Here is a 13,940-nt window from a genome sequence, read left to right as displayed (position 1 = left end):
TGACGAGTTATTTCTCTCGATTGTTTGCACGGTTCCCGAATAAAGCCCGGTCTACATAATTCGCAGTTCGCGAAACGCAAGATACACGTACAGTCTATATGTCAATATAACTTCTATACACAGAGAGATGAGAGAGGTTAGATGTTAGATTGACATGGTATAGACTGTGCGTGTGTCTTGCGTTTCGCGAACTGCGAATTATGTAGGGACCGGGCTTAAACTTTTCGCAGAATTTTTATTCTGATGACATAAGAGCTACCCGTTTTATATACTTTTATCTCTTTGTTTCGATCTTATCGCGAATTAGCGACGCCGCGCCGAGGCAATTTCCCTTCTCATTAGTGTTTCGTATCGCGTGTCGTCTCCAATCTCCATTAATGGTCTCGTACGATAGGCGTACGATATTGCGATTTGCGCGCGAACTGCGATCGCGCGGGGCAATAAAGTTCTAAACGAATCGGGGAGGGTAGGTTGGACACTCCAGGGAGAACTTCGTGCCGGTATATTATTACTCTCGGCGAGCACGAAATCACGATGAAACTTGCGCGATTTATCATTCTCATGTGATGATTCCCCCGCGCAATGGATGGCCAAGGAAATCCTTCGTCACGTTCTGCGCCGTCGCATTGTTATTATTGCATTTGCATCGTGCAGTTAGTATGAAATTTGATAAAACGTACATAAGCCACACGAAATTTTCAGCGGGAACGTCAAGCCTTTATTTTGGAAAAATGCGTTTTGGGTCATAGAACTCTCGGCAGTCTCGGCCAGCGGCTGAGGTAGGCATGTCAAAATTGTGCGATGTAAATTCGGGTCATTTTCAAATAAGCCAACAGTTTTACGCGGTTGTTTGCCCAAGCGATATTTCTAATTTCTATTTTCGATATCCTTTCGCGATAGATTTACGTATAAACAATTTCTATAAATAATTTCAAGTTTTTAAAGTTTTTATTTAAGCATATTATTGATATTATCAACTTTGTTCGATATTTATTATCTATTCTGTAATTATTACTGTACTATAGAAATACTGTTTTGGTACCGTATTTGGTCGCGTATGATTGTCAAATATATTAATTTGTCAATCCGTCCCGGACCTTCGGACAGTTCGGACACAGTTGGCGAACAGGTGTGCAAACGGCAGTCGATCGCTACCGTGCGTTATTTTAGAATAGAAGAACCGCCAACCGCCTGTTAGCTGATTGCGTAATCACTTTCGATAACACTGACGACAGAGCCGACTCAGCCGACAGACCCGTTGGCGTTTGGCCGGCATCCAGAAAACTATGACTCCGTACGATATACACACTCTGGTGCTGGTCGCGCTCGTGTGCCGATTTGATAAGGGCCTGGCCTGGCAATCTTCCTGGTCGGTGTTCCCGCGAATCGCGGATATAATTTGCTGCATCGCACGGTTGAGTTGTTCGCGCTTCGGTTCGCGATTGCGGCGAATATCATATGAAATTTTGCGACATAGTCGGATACATTTAGACTTTAGACGTTACTAAATCTTCGCTGTAGGTCACGTTTCACGTCACACTGCAGTTATATCCGTTATCACGACGACAGAAGCGAAAACTCGTACGTAATTTATATTCCTCACGTGCACTGCAGACATATCGATGATATTTGTAATCACAAAGGAGTTTAACATTGATCCTAATTGGCACTACGTCAACTTTGACGTAAGAGCGTATCGTGCCAGTGTACGCGGTATTCTTGATTTTTCAAAGAACAGAACGTACCTTTGAACGTACATGTGTTAAAGCCTAGCTAGCACTGGCAAGACATTAATGCATCTGGCGCCACGAATAAATTGTGATTTACGAATCTGATTTAAGCAAAAACAGAGGATAAAACGGTTTATGACTTTACATATGTATTCCAGACCGGCGGATACGCGAGCGCACGTTAGAAAAGCTCTGGCGCAAGAATTCCGGGGCGATGGAATCGTTCATTATGACCCTGGAGGTGAATAATTTTTAATTAAAATACTTAATCTTTTGGTCTTCATCGCGTTATCTTCCCTCCGCTCCTGTTAATCGTAACTTGTAGCGTCTTATCGGCGCTACACGTTTCGGATAAGCTACGATAGTTTCGCGTGTTAACAGCAACCGGGATCGATATACACGTATGTGCGAGAGAGGGAGATAATTATATGTGGGTTTACAATTATTCGGTGGGCTACATTATTGACACGACATAGAGCCAAGAGTTGAGTAATCGTGGTAATTAGTATCTGCGAAATACCGCGTCCGCGTGTCACGCAACACGCATCCTGCATTGTCTACACGCTCGGGAAAGTCGCGAAACTGATACCCGTAAATCTGGATATCCATCTGTTCCGGGTCCCGACGAGTGTCGGAACGTTCACGTAAAACAATTATTACTCGTATATTACCCACGCGATTCTTTATAATTACTTTTTGCTGTTATATCGTAGCCATTTTTATGCCTGTTACGCTGTATCGACGGAAAAGGAAGAAAAAAGATGCAGAAAACTGAGAAACAATTGAGATTTATCCTCGAAATTTCCTTTTAGAATTGCAAGGACCACGTTGCTAACTGCAGTGTCACCAGCATATTGCACGAATGTATATCGCCCCGAGTAACCAAAGGCAAATCCAAGGAGAGGGGGAGCAAGAATAGAAGTGCCACAAGTAATTGACAATTGTTTATTATAGAGAAACATGTTTTACCGAGAATGTGCGAATTTTGTCGAATTCGCAGATTCGATAGCGTTTATTTTTCGAGGGTATAGTTTATTCGGAATTTTTTCGAGATTGTGAAAGTATTCTTTAATAGAAAGCTTATTCTTTAATAGGAACCAGTAGCCGAATGGCGGTCATTCAACTCATCAACTTAGGTATCACGCAAGTCCTAGTTAAACTTTTAATAAATCTGCAACACGCAGATACTATCACGAGCGAAGTGCTCACTCAAGACATCCTCTGGATTTTGGGACAGGTGATGTTTAAAGACGCATTGTAATGAACTTTTTTTAAAATTTTATTTTGCATCAACAATTAGGAACAATTATTTTGTTTGGCTCGCTACCTGTGCATGAATAGAAGAAAATACTCTTGATACGTTATATACCTGCACAGCAGAACTTTTATCGATCGCACTGCGTATGTCTACGACAGTATTTTTTCAATTTCAATTTTTCTGGCGTATATAAGATTTATTTCAACTATTTTTAACTTTATATTGTAATTTTATGCATCATACTTTAATATTGGTTTTATTTTGAAATTACATCAAAATCCTTAAATTATGAAATAATAAGATCTTAAAATAAAAATAAGCACGTAATTTTTAAAAATGTTTATAATATTTTGAGAAATATGAGTTGTTGAAATTATTTTGCGATTCTTTTAGGTGGCTCAGAGGGACCAGAAGTTTGTGTCAAAGATGAAACTGCTCAACTCCGTAAAAGTGTTCCACGCGCTGTTGAAACAGCATTACAATAACAGCAAGACGTTATTGCCGTTGTTGTTGATCATCAAAACTCTTGCTAAAAATTGTAAGCAACAGTTTTCTTTGGTGTATCGGACAATTCGCTTATGTATTTGAGGATGATAAAACTATTATTTTTTTTCGGTAGCTTTTTCTTTGCAAACACTTGTAAAGGATGGTATCACTAGTACTTTGGAGAAAACGTTTGTCAGTATCGGTTATACGCCACATTTGAAGCTGAGGACGTTATTGGACTGTTTCAAACATTTAACGACCAATAGTAAGCACGTGTGTGTTTACGTATGATGTATTTCATTTTTCCTTATTAATTATTTTAACATTTATGATATTTTGCTTTCAGAATTATGCTGTAACAAATTTGTTAAGGCGGGAATGGTACACCTGTTGATGCGAATTTTCGAGAGATGGGAGAGATTTGATGGACAGATGCGCTTAAAGATTTGTAATTACGCTCTGAATACGCTTCAGCATCTCTGCGTAATAAGTAAGTTTATTAGGATGGACTCTAAAAAGTTCTCTATAAAAAAGTATCTCGAAGGATGGTCCCTGGGATATATATATTGCTTAATTTTACATTTATCAGCCTCTTAATATATTTTTGAAAGGCGTCGGTATTACACGCGTTTTTTGTCCGCCGTTCTAGAAGCTGGAAGGAAGGCTATCAAGTCGAACAATGGCCTACAGCTACTGTACCGGTTCTGCACGAGCTGTCCAGAGGACAAAACTTATGACTGCCTGCTGTCGCGTATTTGCGGGATAATCAATCAGTGTCTGGAGAAAAAGGAATTACCGGTGCCCGAAATGTCGCCTGCAAGGTGAATGAAACGTTCGAGGTCATCTCATATACTGTATCTCGTGATAATCGCTTATTATATTTCGACGTATTATATTTACGAGCCTTTCTATAAAAAGTATTACAAAAATTTGCGGGTTGATCGCTTTTGTTACTACCGGAATCAAGTATCGTGTATGTACAAGGCGAATAAGTAGCGATAGCTTTCGTTATGCGATATTATCAGATTAGTTAAGGATCACAACTGTGCGCACTAAAATCGATTCTCTTTTTTTGCACGTAGATTCGTTTTGCCCGAAGTGACTGTTAACAGGGCGAACAGTGCTGAAAGCGGCAGCGACATCGACAGCCAGGTGTGTACTTCACGAAAAATTGAACCGACGTAATAAACATCGCAAGCTTGATATTTGATGCTTAAAGTACGCGTTTATTAATAACGTCATGTACTTCTTTTAACGAATCGCTTTGCAAAATATCGCAGTGTCCAAAACGTCCGTAGTGTCAAAACTTGTGCCGTTAAATGTTCGTGCGGCTCGAATATTGATTTCTGCATAGGCGAACAGTGTGGCTTCGATGGGTAGACTGTACAGCGATCTCGATTCCGGGGATGACGAAGAGAGCCACGACTCTAGAGATACAATGGATAATGAAATTCACGTGGGCGACGAGGTAGACGAAAACAAATTTTTCGCCGGGGTTTTTACTTCGCAGAGATCCGAGGAGGATCTCGCTGGGTAGGTGGAACATTATTTTTGCAGACACACATTATTGACATCAACTATAATTACCAACGCAACAATCTCTCTTTTCTCATCAGATACCATACGTTCTTCAAGGAGCTGGGAACTCTGCGGTCGCAGCTAATACATATCGTCGGATCGTCGAACGTCAAGCTAACTGATCTTTGTTTAGTGGAGGACGATCAGATAAACTCGTCGGTCGGGAAGACGGGAAAGACGAAGACCTTAGTCAAGGACTTTTCGAGATCTAACGGTACAACGAAGAGTCAATTGGTGAACGGCACGCACAGTTTGAAGGTCCTAGAAGACGTGTCGGCGAACGTTACGGATCCGCACGCGTATTGCGCCGTGGCGAGCAGAGTGAGGAGCGTTATCGGTTTCGTCAAGGTCGCTTATCCGGACATGATCGGCGGTGACGGTCTGGGGAAAGCTGAGCCGCTCAATATTAAGGACAGGAAGGTTTGCCGCGCGAAATTGCTAGCCTGCGTGGAACGCGGTCTCCATGCTGCCGCCACTATCCAGGAAGTTGTTTATGACCTTGATGCCCTCGCAAATTCCGCTTCCCGGACAATGTCGGGCGAGGAGCGGTTGTTTGGGAACTGGGATGAGAACAGGATCGGCAAACGCAATTCGGATACGAAACGGTTACAATTCGAGTCCAGATTCGAAAGCGGCAATCTGAGGAAAGCTATTCAGGTATAGTCGGTTTGTTACTCGCGCTTTATGTAATCGATTATGTTCGTATTACATAAGACTTCATAGTGACTTAGCGCGGCAATTTCTACTATCTATAATTCCGCTATATGTATATAAATTCATTTTTTGTTAAATTTCGTTACATTAATATTTCACGTCTGCTTTCTCCTTAGATAGGTCCACGAGAATACGATCTTATCCTGACGCCAGATGTCAACAGCGGTTCCAGACATCAATGGTTCTATTTCGAGGTCTCCAGCATGGAGGCGAATGCGCCGTACACGTTCAATATAATCAACTGTGAAAAGACAAACTCGCAGTTTAACTTTGGCATGAAACCGATACTATTCAGCGTCACGGAGGCGCAATGTGGTAGGCCAGGTTGGGTGAGGACCGGCGTCGACATTTGTTACTATCGAAATTGTTATCAACGGTCCACCAGGGGAAAAACGTACTTCACGACGTCCTTCACGGTCACGTTTCCGCACGCTTACGATGTTTGTTATCTGGCGTATCATTTCCCGTACACGTATAGTCGGTTGATGACCAACATTTGGAAGTGGACGAAGAGAGTTTCCACGGCGACCGTGTACTTTCGCGCGGAGACGCTCTGCGAGACTTTAAACGGCAATGAGAATCCTGTGCTCACCATTACGTCACCGGATTCCAAAACCAATCCTATACACGTGAGAAATCTCTTAGATATATAAATCTTCGCATGACAATAAGTCATTTAAGCAGATATTTAGAGCTAAGTATCATTCCCTTTCAGACACGAAAGATGATCTTTTTAACGTCCAGAGTACACCCCGGTGAAAGCAACGCCTCTTGGGTGATGCACGGAACCATGGAGGCTCTCCTAAGTGACAACCAATACGCTAGCAGTTTACGTGACGATTATGTGTTCAAAATAATTCCTATGCTAAATATAGAAGGAGTTGTAAACGGCTGGTAAGTTAACAATTATGTATATTTTTATCAAACCGCTTTTTTATTGGACGAAAATCATGATAGAGACTTTTAACATGTGCCTAGCTCTAACATGAAACTTTCTAACTTTACGTTTAAGAATAGAATGATATAAGTGGGAAGAGCGAATGGCAGACGTATAATATTATAAGACTGTAGTCGTATCTTTATTAAAATTCAGTTACACAAGTCGCACATTCGCGCCGTTCTACACAGAATTAATATGGAAGTGACTTACCATAGCAGCTAGAGAGCAACGTTCCTCGTTGATGAAACTACGTACACCGATCGTCATACGTCTGGATGACCGAAACATTTACGACTGATTCTCAGCGGTCTCTTTAACATCTATTACGCATCCCAAAATATTTCGGGAATTGTATGGTAGTGTGTCGAATGTTTCGTCTTGCAGACGTATAGACACATGTTAACTATGACGATGATGATTATCACCTTATAAAGATATAAGACGCTGGCGGAAACTGGCAGTTTAATTCAATAGTGAATTATTGAGTTTAATATTTTTTTTATTTTTTATTTTTCCTATTTTCTAAATTCTGTTGTTAATGCTGTTAATGAGAATTTAATGAGAATAAACAGGATAGAAATGATGAATAAATGATGCGATGAAAATGATAATCCGCCGGCGTCATCGATGATAGAAAATGAGAGCTGAGTAATTGAGTAAATGCCCTTGTGAAAATGTACAGCTTGTCGAGTAACGTCGGCAGGAGAATAATTCGTTTTCGACTGATATCACGGCTTTTCCTTTTTGACATCTTTAATATCATTTCCGAGTCGCGGCATTACTCATTCGTGTTCGTTCCAAGCTTCGATACTAACGGACGGTTCGTAATAATCATTTCTGCCTGCCGCCGACCGAGAAAGCTGATAATAGTGTCTTTCTGATTCAAAACTATCGAGCATTATATCGGGTACGCCTTAAGTTAGAGCTAAACAGCGAGCGGTGACAACAGTAGCGATCGGTCTGATCCGCGAAACAGCGACAGCTCGCTCGTGTCACATGTGCAAAATGCACTCTGATATACATATACAAATATAATATATATATATATATACCTATATACTTAGTTCCTCAAGAATGTCGATCTGTGTGTTTCTGTCACTTATAAAACAAAATAACGCGACGTTATCTAGGAGGAAGTAAAGCGTTACTTGGACGGAGGGTCTAATACTTTGCCGTTGGTGCGCACTTTGATGTTGTACCTATAGGCCGGTTCCGCCTCTGGCAAGATCGTGCTACTGTCGTCATCCTGGTCCTTCATCATCGCCGAATCCGCCGACGACGCCGCCGAGTCTGCCGGCTGATCGTTTACATAATCTTGCACGCTGTCGTACGGCCCAATCGTGTGGGCGTCCTCGAGACCGTTGTTCGGTAATTCAGTCTCCGCGGCCAAGTCACCGTAGTCGGAGGACTCGCGATGCTCCATCTTCATCTCCGACGAGAAGGAGGAGGAGGCGGAGGAGACGACGGGACGGGAGACCGACGGTCGCAGGACTTGGCGAGTCTCGAGACCGTCGAAAACGCTGTCTTTCCGCGGTTGAGATGCTACGGCGACATGCCCGGTGAACAGGCTCGCGATGTCCGGGATGTGATCTGGTCTGATATCGTCCAGGTCGCCGATGGCCGTGCGCTCGCGCTCGTTATCGTCGTTGAACAGCGACGTCGCCGACGCTGTCGTTCCCATGTGTTGACGGGACTGCTGTTGCTGTTGATGCTGATTGCCAGATGCGGGAGCGGCCGTAGTGATTAGCCTGCTGACGACCGGGTCCTCTGATAGTTTTTCGTTCGCGGACACGTCCGCTTCCAATGGTGTTGCCTCTTCTTCGTTCTGGGGATCGGTACCCAGATGGTGATCATCGATATCGGTGCTGTCAGTTACGTAATCACTCGCTTGGTCGTCGCTGGCTGGCACCGAGGTGGTTGTGATGTACGGCCTGTGATTTCTAAAAAGATAAAGGGGCTTGTTCAGGAGATCAATTGTTCCCGTCGCTTTTTTATTTGAATTAAAATAATTTCTCGCGAATTTATTGAAAATATTTATTGTTAAATTAGCGTCTTACGATTATTAATGGCTTAATTTAAGCATCGTATTAATAGCAGAGGAAAGCGTAGCTTCACTGTCACGTAAATATTTTTATAGCAGCAGTTATTTGCAATGAGTGAAGCCATACTTGTGTATGTGTACGTGTAAGAAGTGTATCGTTTGTGAGTATCGTGCGTCAAGAAGCGAGAGAATAATTGCGTTATTAAGATTAAGCTATAAAGGCATTTGCTGGAATTCCGTATCGTGGCTGAGCTATTCTCATTCATCGACACTTCGATCCCGAAGCTATATTAGCTATAGCTATGCGAGGAAGATCTCGAAGAACTGGTTTAATACTGGCGAGTCAAGATCTAGCGTCTTGATCATCGCAATAACCGTTCCTCATTTTACCGCGAATTGCGGAAGAAAAAGCATTCCTCGTTTCAAGCTATTTCTATCTCTCGCTAGATTGCACGGAGGAAAAAATTTGTTCCGGTGACGTCCGGTTTACAAGTATCACCTCGTTTCACGCCTTCGTAAACATTAAGTAATCGCTGAAAAAGAAAAGATTCAAGTTCTATATATGTTCTACGAGATTGAAATTACAGTGACGCGTTGTCGACACGGGACGTACTTACGAGTCGCGAATATAATAATAAATTTTCATCTGTCGCTAAGCTGAACCATCCCGCATACCGCATACCGCATACTTCGGTAGCAGGAGGGATAAATACGTTCAATTATCGCGATATACATTTGCATAGCTTATCGCTGGAGGGTCATTTACTTTTTGCACTCCGTGCATAAGCGAGATTCGTTTAAGGTACATCGGTATCTCTAGACTCCCTTTTTCTCTCTCTCTCTCTCTTTCTCTTTCTCTCTCCTTCCTTTCGACTCGTGTATTTTTGTGACAAATATTATCTCACCTCTTACCCCTGAGTCGCGGAGACTGGAATGCTGCCGTAGTTGTAGTAATAGCATCTTGTTTGCTCGCAGATAAAGTCCTTCACGAGAGTGCAATCCTGCGCCTCCCAGGCTAACGTAGGTGCTACCATCGCGACGCATCCGTCCGCGCTGCCGCTGTCGCCGCTGAAATCGAGAAACTCGCGTTTTGGAATTTAAACGAGAATACCTGTTCTGTTGTTAGCTATTCCACGCACGAGTTTCCGGGTGTTAGAACTGCGGAAGAGAGTGGCTGATAACCACGTTACTCGTAACAACTACGATCGACTAATATGCGATTCTTCGATCATGAAAAATGATACTGGCTCTTTGAAACTGAAAGACGTTGCCTATCATTTTTAGCGTTCAGTGGAGATGTAAATATTTAATTGATCTTATTGTTACTGGATATGTGTTTAATTAATATCTTCTGATTTAATTGACGGTTTTTTTTTTTTTACTAATTAGTAGTAATAATAGTACACGATCTAGTTAAAGATATTACCTTTCACGCGCCACCCTTTGGGGTTCGGTGCCGGGTGGTACGTCGGCAGGTCTGTTGCCAGGTCGCTTCAGCATGTAGTCAAAGGTGACGTTAAACGGCAGTCCTGTGCTCATCCACAAAAACATGTCGGTGCCTAGCTTGTTGCCGGAGGTCCAAAAGTCGTATTTCGTGTAACCGGCGTTCTTCAAATATTGCGTCATCGTGTCGGCCTTCTCTTTCGTCTCGAAAGACGCCAACTGGAGGCCCAGCGAACGGCAATATTGATACGCCAGGAAGTAATTCAGTTCTGGACTGTAGGGGTTCATTCGTGATACGAAGTATTGTATGCCATCCAGCTGGATCGTTGTAATCCTCTGGGCTGTGAACGAAACATTTTACATTTTACATTTCTCTTTAATACCGCAAAAAGCTACGTTTGCATCACGTCTCATTTTAAACCATGTTAAAAGTGCGCTATAAACTTATAAACACACTCAATTGTAGCACGTGTGCGAAATTGGGGCACATTATAGTTGATGCCATTCTCGCGATAATTCGAGTGTACGTATGTGCGTATATTTGACTATCAAATTAACGCGCACAATAACAGCAGTAACAATTATATTTATTTTAAATATTAATTCTATAGTAAAATATATTAATTCAGTCTCTTGTTATAATATATTGAGATTATTTTTTTATATTTTTATGTTCCAAATAATTTTTTATTTTCTATAATTATAATTTAAAAGAAAACGATTTTCAATTTAATCCACCACATTTTATTAAAAAATATATTTTTTAGAGCTACTTATGGTTTATCTAAGCATGTCTGCCGTTCAGTTCCGACAAGGCTACAAATGGCAGTAGAGACGCGAGAGAATGCGTTCAGTGAATATTAATGCAGCATTCTATTTTAGTATCGTACTGCTCGAAGCTTGCGATAGAGAACCGTTACTATTAATAAAAACGTCCGCATATCTTTCAATGCAGCGTGTAAAATGAGATCATTAGTATGGGAACAATAACAATCGAAATCAAGTTTTCAACTTAGAAACTGTTTAGATAGTTTATATGTGATAATAATCTCCATAACTTATTGTTAGCCACATGATAGACATTTCGAAACTGAGAAAAAGATCATTTAAATTTATATACGTTAAGAAGCGTCATTTTCATCGCATTATATATGTGATACAATAGTGATAGGACGTAGCAAGAGGAACGAAATTGATGGAACTATTCCATCGTTGTCCGCTTCATAATACGATTTTAATTTCACTCTCTAAATGCGTACCCTGACGCGGTGCGTTTTTAGCCGGCTTCACAATGACTGGAAGCTTTACGACAAGGGCAGTGTTCACACGATATATCAAGTTGCGGGTTCATTGAACCGCGACGGCTATTTGGTTAACTGTACTTATGAATTATGACGCGTCGAGACCCCCGAATAGCCGGTAGGTGAACGAGTGTCGCAACTAATATGCGAGTCCCTCTCATTGTTTCTAGTCGCGATTGTTCTTTGTTTTGTACTACATGTTTACGGCTGCAAAGGCTGACAATGATAAGAAAAATCAACTTTTTAAATTTTAATCTTATTAGGAGATATTTTAATAAATAGAGAGAGAGAGAGAAAGAGAGGAATACGACAAAAATGTTTGATAATTATATGTTTGAGATGAATGAGTTGAGATATTTTTTGGTACTCTTACGTAAGAGAGTTACGAAACAAAAGGAGGCTTTGGTGTAAGAAGAGAACAAGTTCGTCCTCTATACATATAGTCATAGTCACGAAATTTAAAAGACTCAATGATTGATGAAACCGAGATAAAAGATCGAGAGGCTAAACGCAGGTGAAAACACGATGTGAGAAGACAGATATTGAATGCGATATTGTTGCTTGTTTAATTTTTCAAAAAGATAACAGACGTTCGGAACTTCTTTGTTACGATATCTTGAAGAATCTCGGCGGGATCGAAGCGAATCAATCTGAGTTTCCCAAGAGGGAGCAATTTCGCATGTACGCGCGGACTACATTGTTATAGAATAGAGCAGCGAAGCAAGACGGTGCGAGATATCCGTTCGGCCGGTTGGCAAAAGTCTAGTCACGGCTCTGGATACTTCGTAGAGGCGCATCCGGAGCAAAAACGTTCCGGATCGTCAAGTTGAACGTGCAGGTGGTGGTAAATGACCCAAAGGCCTTGAGACGTCTGCCGCCGGTGTATGCGCGCGTGAAAGAAGAGGCGACCAGCCGCTTTAACTACAGCTTCGTTCACGTAATGCGTTCCCGCCGTTCGGCTAATGATACTCGACAAGATTCCCGGTCTAAGGAACAAGTACACGAACGGGGGCTCGAATGTCTATAAACGGTCTCGGTAAACGTTCATCCGCGTGTGTAATCTCTTTCTCTTTCTTCTTTTTTTAATGAACGCAAGTAACGAGCCTTTGAATATGAGTAATGAGCCTCTTCGTGCGCAGGATTGTTGCTTCGTAGGATGTAATATCACTTTTACTTGCGGAGATTTCGATTCAAATCGTAAATATCATGAAATTTATCTCTCTCAGTGCGTAAATATTTGTTTAAAAAATATGAGATTTTAATTTTACTTATTACTGTTTAAAAGTATTTTTTCTATCAAATTTGAATGATTTTTATAGACTCTGAATACCTATATTATAATGGACAGAATTTTAAACGGATAGAAACTCTTTGAAGAGACGCGATATACCCGGTGCATTATGTCGCTTGCGTGTTCTACCAACGGTTGTTTCCGGTTTCAACTTTGAATACGCTGACAGTTGGTGCAGGGGTTTTTTTTAATGACAGAAAAGTGCGTGTTTTACTACTAATAAGAACTGTAGAAATATATATCAGGCAATATAGAAAAGTTTTAAAATATGAAAATATAAAAGGGTAATATTAAAAACAATTGATTAAAATAAAGAAAATTCGGAAATTAGAAATTTTGAATATAACAAATAAGTATTTGCAATTGATCCAGAGAAAGATATATTGAATATATAAGAATACATATAAAAAATAAAAATTTTTTTAATATATTGTAAAACTTGCACAAAATATTTATAACATATAACTTATAACGAATTAAATAAAATATTTACATAATTGAACCAAATATTCAAAACGTTTGATTTTACGATTTCATGTTTTTCGTAATTTTGAAATTTTCTTCACTGTTAAAATGCTAGTTATATTGTTTTTTCACGAATAACACTACGCGTTAAGCGGACAATCAGAAATGCAAGAGATGTCGATGGTTGAGCGGAAGAGTGTATCCAACATGCTCGTGATGAAGTCAAGAGAACAATCATTTCATAATAATGAAGACGTCACCGCGGGTGTTAAAGCGAGCACGAACGAGCCGGTATTGTGTCGTGATGTAAAAGGGTACTAACCTGAGGCGAAGGCCGCGACGACGAAGAGCAACAGGATGATCTTCATGTTAGCGTGCCGATTACTGTATTGGCAGTGCGGCGATCAAGCAGTCAGTCGTTTCCGTTTCCGACTCTCGTCTCTTCTCTCTCTCTCTCTCTTTCTCTCGGACTATACCGGATGTTAGTGTTAGGGTCGCGTTCTCGGACTGGCCTCGCGCTGCTCCGTGAGCCCCCTTAAGAGTCTTCTGCCCGGATCCCAGAGGAGGGGGTCGTTGAAGATGATTCACTGGCTAAGCTAGAGCAGGAGCCCAACGCGCGAAGGGGACGGCGGCGGCGCGGCGACGGCGACGGCGACGGTGACGGCGACGAAGACGACGATGATGACGATGACA

At 41.4% G+C, this 13,940-nt stretch overlaps 2 protein-coding genes across 10 annotated transcripts in view; one reads left to right on the top strand and one right to left on the bottom strand.

The window, feature by feature from the left end:
• Positions 1-13,940, top strand: part of LOC139808706 (cytosolic carboxypeptidase 1) — a 29,494-nt gene that overhangs the window by 2,849 nt on the left and 12,705 nt on the right. For all 6 annotated transcript variants that reach the window (XM_071770965.1, XM_071770961.1, XM_071770960.1 and 3 more), the window contains 12 exons: positions 1,889-1,971; positions 2,543-2,660; positions 2,825-2,967; positions 3,382-3,526; positions 3,608-3,739; positions 3,821-3,964; positions 4,124-4,295; positions 4,557-4,626; positions 4,829-5,007; positions 5,091-5,709; positions 5,883-6,395; positions 6,482-6,660. In XM_071770965.1, coding sequence (XP_071627066.1) covers positions 1,945-1,971; positions 2,543-2,660; positions 2,825-2,967; positions 3,382-3,526; positions 3,608-3,739; positions 3,821-3,964; positions 4,124-4,295; positions 4,557-4,626; positions 4,829-5,007; positions 5,091-5,709; positions 5,883-6,395; positions 6,482-6,660 — 2,441 coding nt within the window. In that variant the 5' untranslated portion in view covers positions 1,889-1,944. The remainder of the gene's footprint in view (positions 1-1,888; positions 1,972-2,542; positions 2,661-2,824; positions 2,968-3,381; positions 3,527-3,607; positions 3,740-3,820; positions 3,965-4,123; positions 4,296-4,556; positions 4,627-4,828; positions 5,008-5,090; positions 5,710-5,882; positions 6,396-6,481; positions 6,661-13,940) is intronic.
• Nw (narrow) lies at positions 6,817-13,840 on the bottom strand. Of its 4 annotated transcripts, none has more exons than XM_071770968.1 (4): positions 13,570-13,817; positions 10,174-10,531; positions 9,660-9,815; positions 6,817-8,646 (listed from the first exon to the last, which is right to left on the bottom strand). In XM_071770968.1, exons 1-4 carry the CDS (start codon positions 13,613-13,615, stop codon positions 7,851-7,853), a joined length of 1,356 nt encoding a protein of 451 aa, XP_071627069.1. In that variant the 5' UTR covers positions 13,616-13,817; the 3' UTR covers positions 6,817-7,850. The 4 variants fall into 4 exon arrangements, with proteins under 4 accessions (XP_071627069.1, XP_071627070.1, XP_071627071.1 ...); XM_071770970.1 differs by having other exon boundaries at positions 8,507-8,646; positions 9,653-9,815; positions 13,570-13,777; XM_071770969.1 differs by lacking the exon at positions 13,570-13,817 and having other exon boundaries at positions 9,660-9,905; positions 10,174-10,312.

The sequence above is a fragment of the Temnothorax longispinosus genome, chromosome 2 (assembly GCF_030848805.1).
Source record: "Temnothorax longispinosus isolate EJ_2023e chromosome 2, Tlon_JGU_v1, whole genome shotgun sequence".
NCBI classification, from domain to species: Eukaryota; Metazoa; Arthropoda; class Insecta; order Hymenoptera; family Formicidae; genus Temnothorax; species Temnothorax longispinosus.
Note: the sequence above shows the minus strand (reverse complement) of the source record. Positions and strands in the feature narration are given on the sequence as shown.

Excerpts from the sequence above, each read along its gene's own strand:
- Nw (XM_071770968.1), bottom strand. The coding sequence starts at position 13,615 with ATGAAGATCATCCTGTTGCTCTTCGTCGTCGCGGCCTTCGCCTCAG. Across the intron at positions 9,816-10,173 it reads CAAAGGGTGGCGCGTGAAAG|CGGCGACAGCGGCAGCGCGG; the intron begins GTAATATCTTTA and ends TCTCGATTTCAG. Across the intron at positions 8,647-9,659 it reads CCAGTCTCCGCGACTCAGGG|AAATCACAGGCCGTACATCA; the intron begins GTAAGAGGTGAG and ends TTATCTTTTTAG.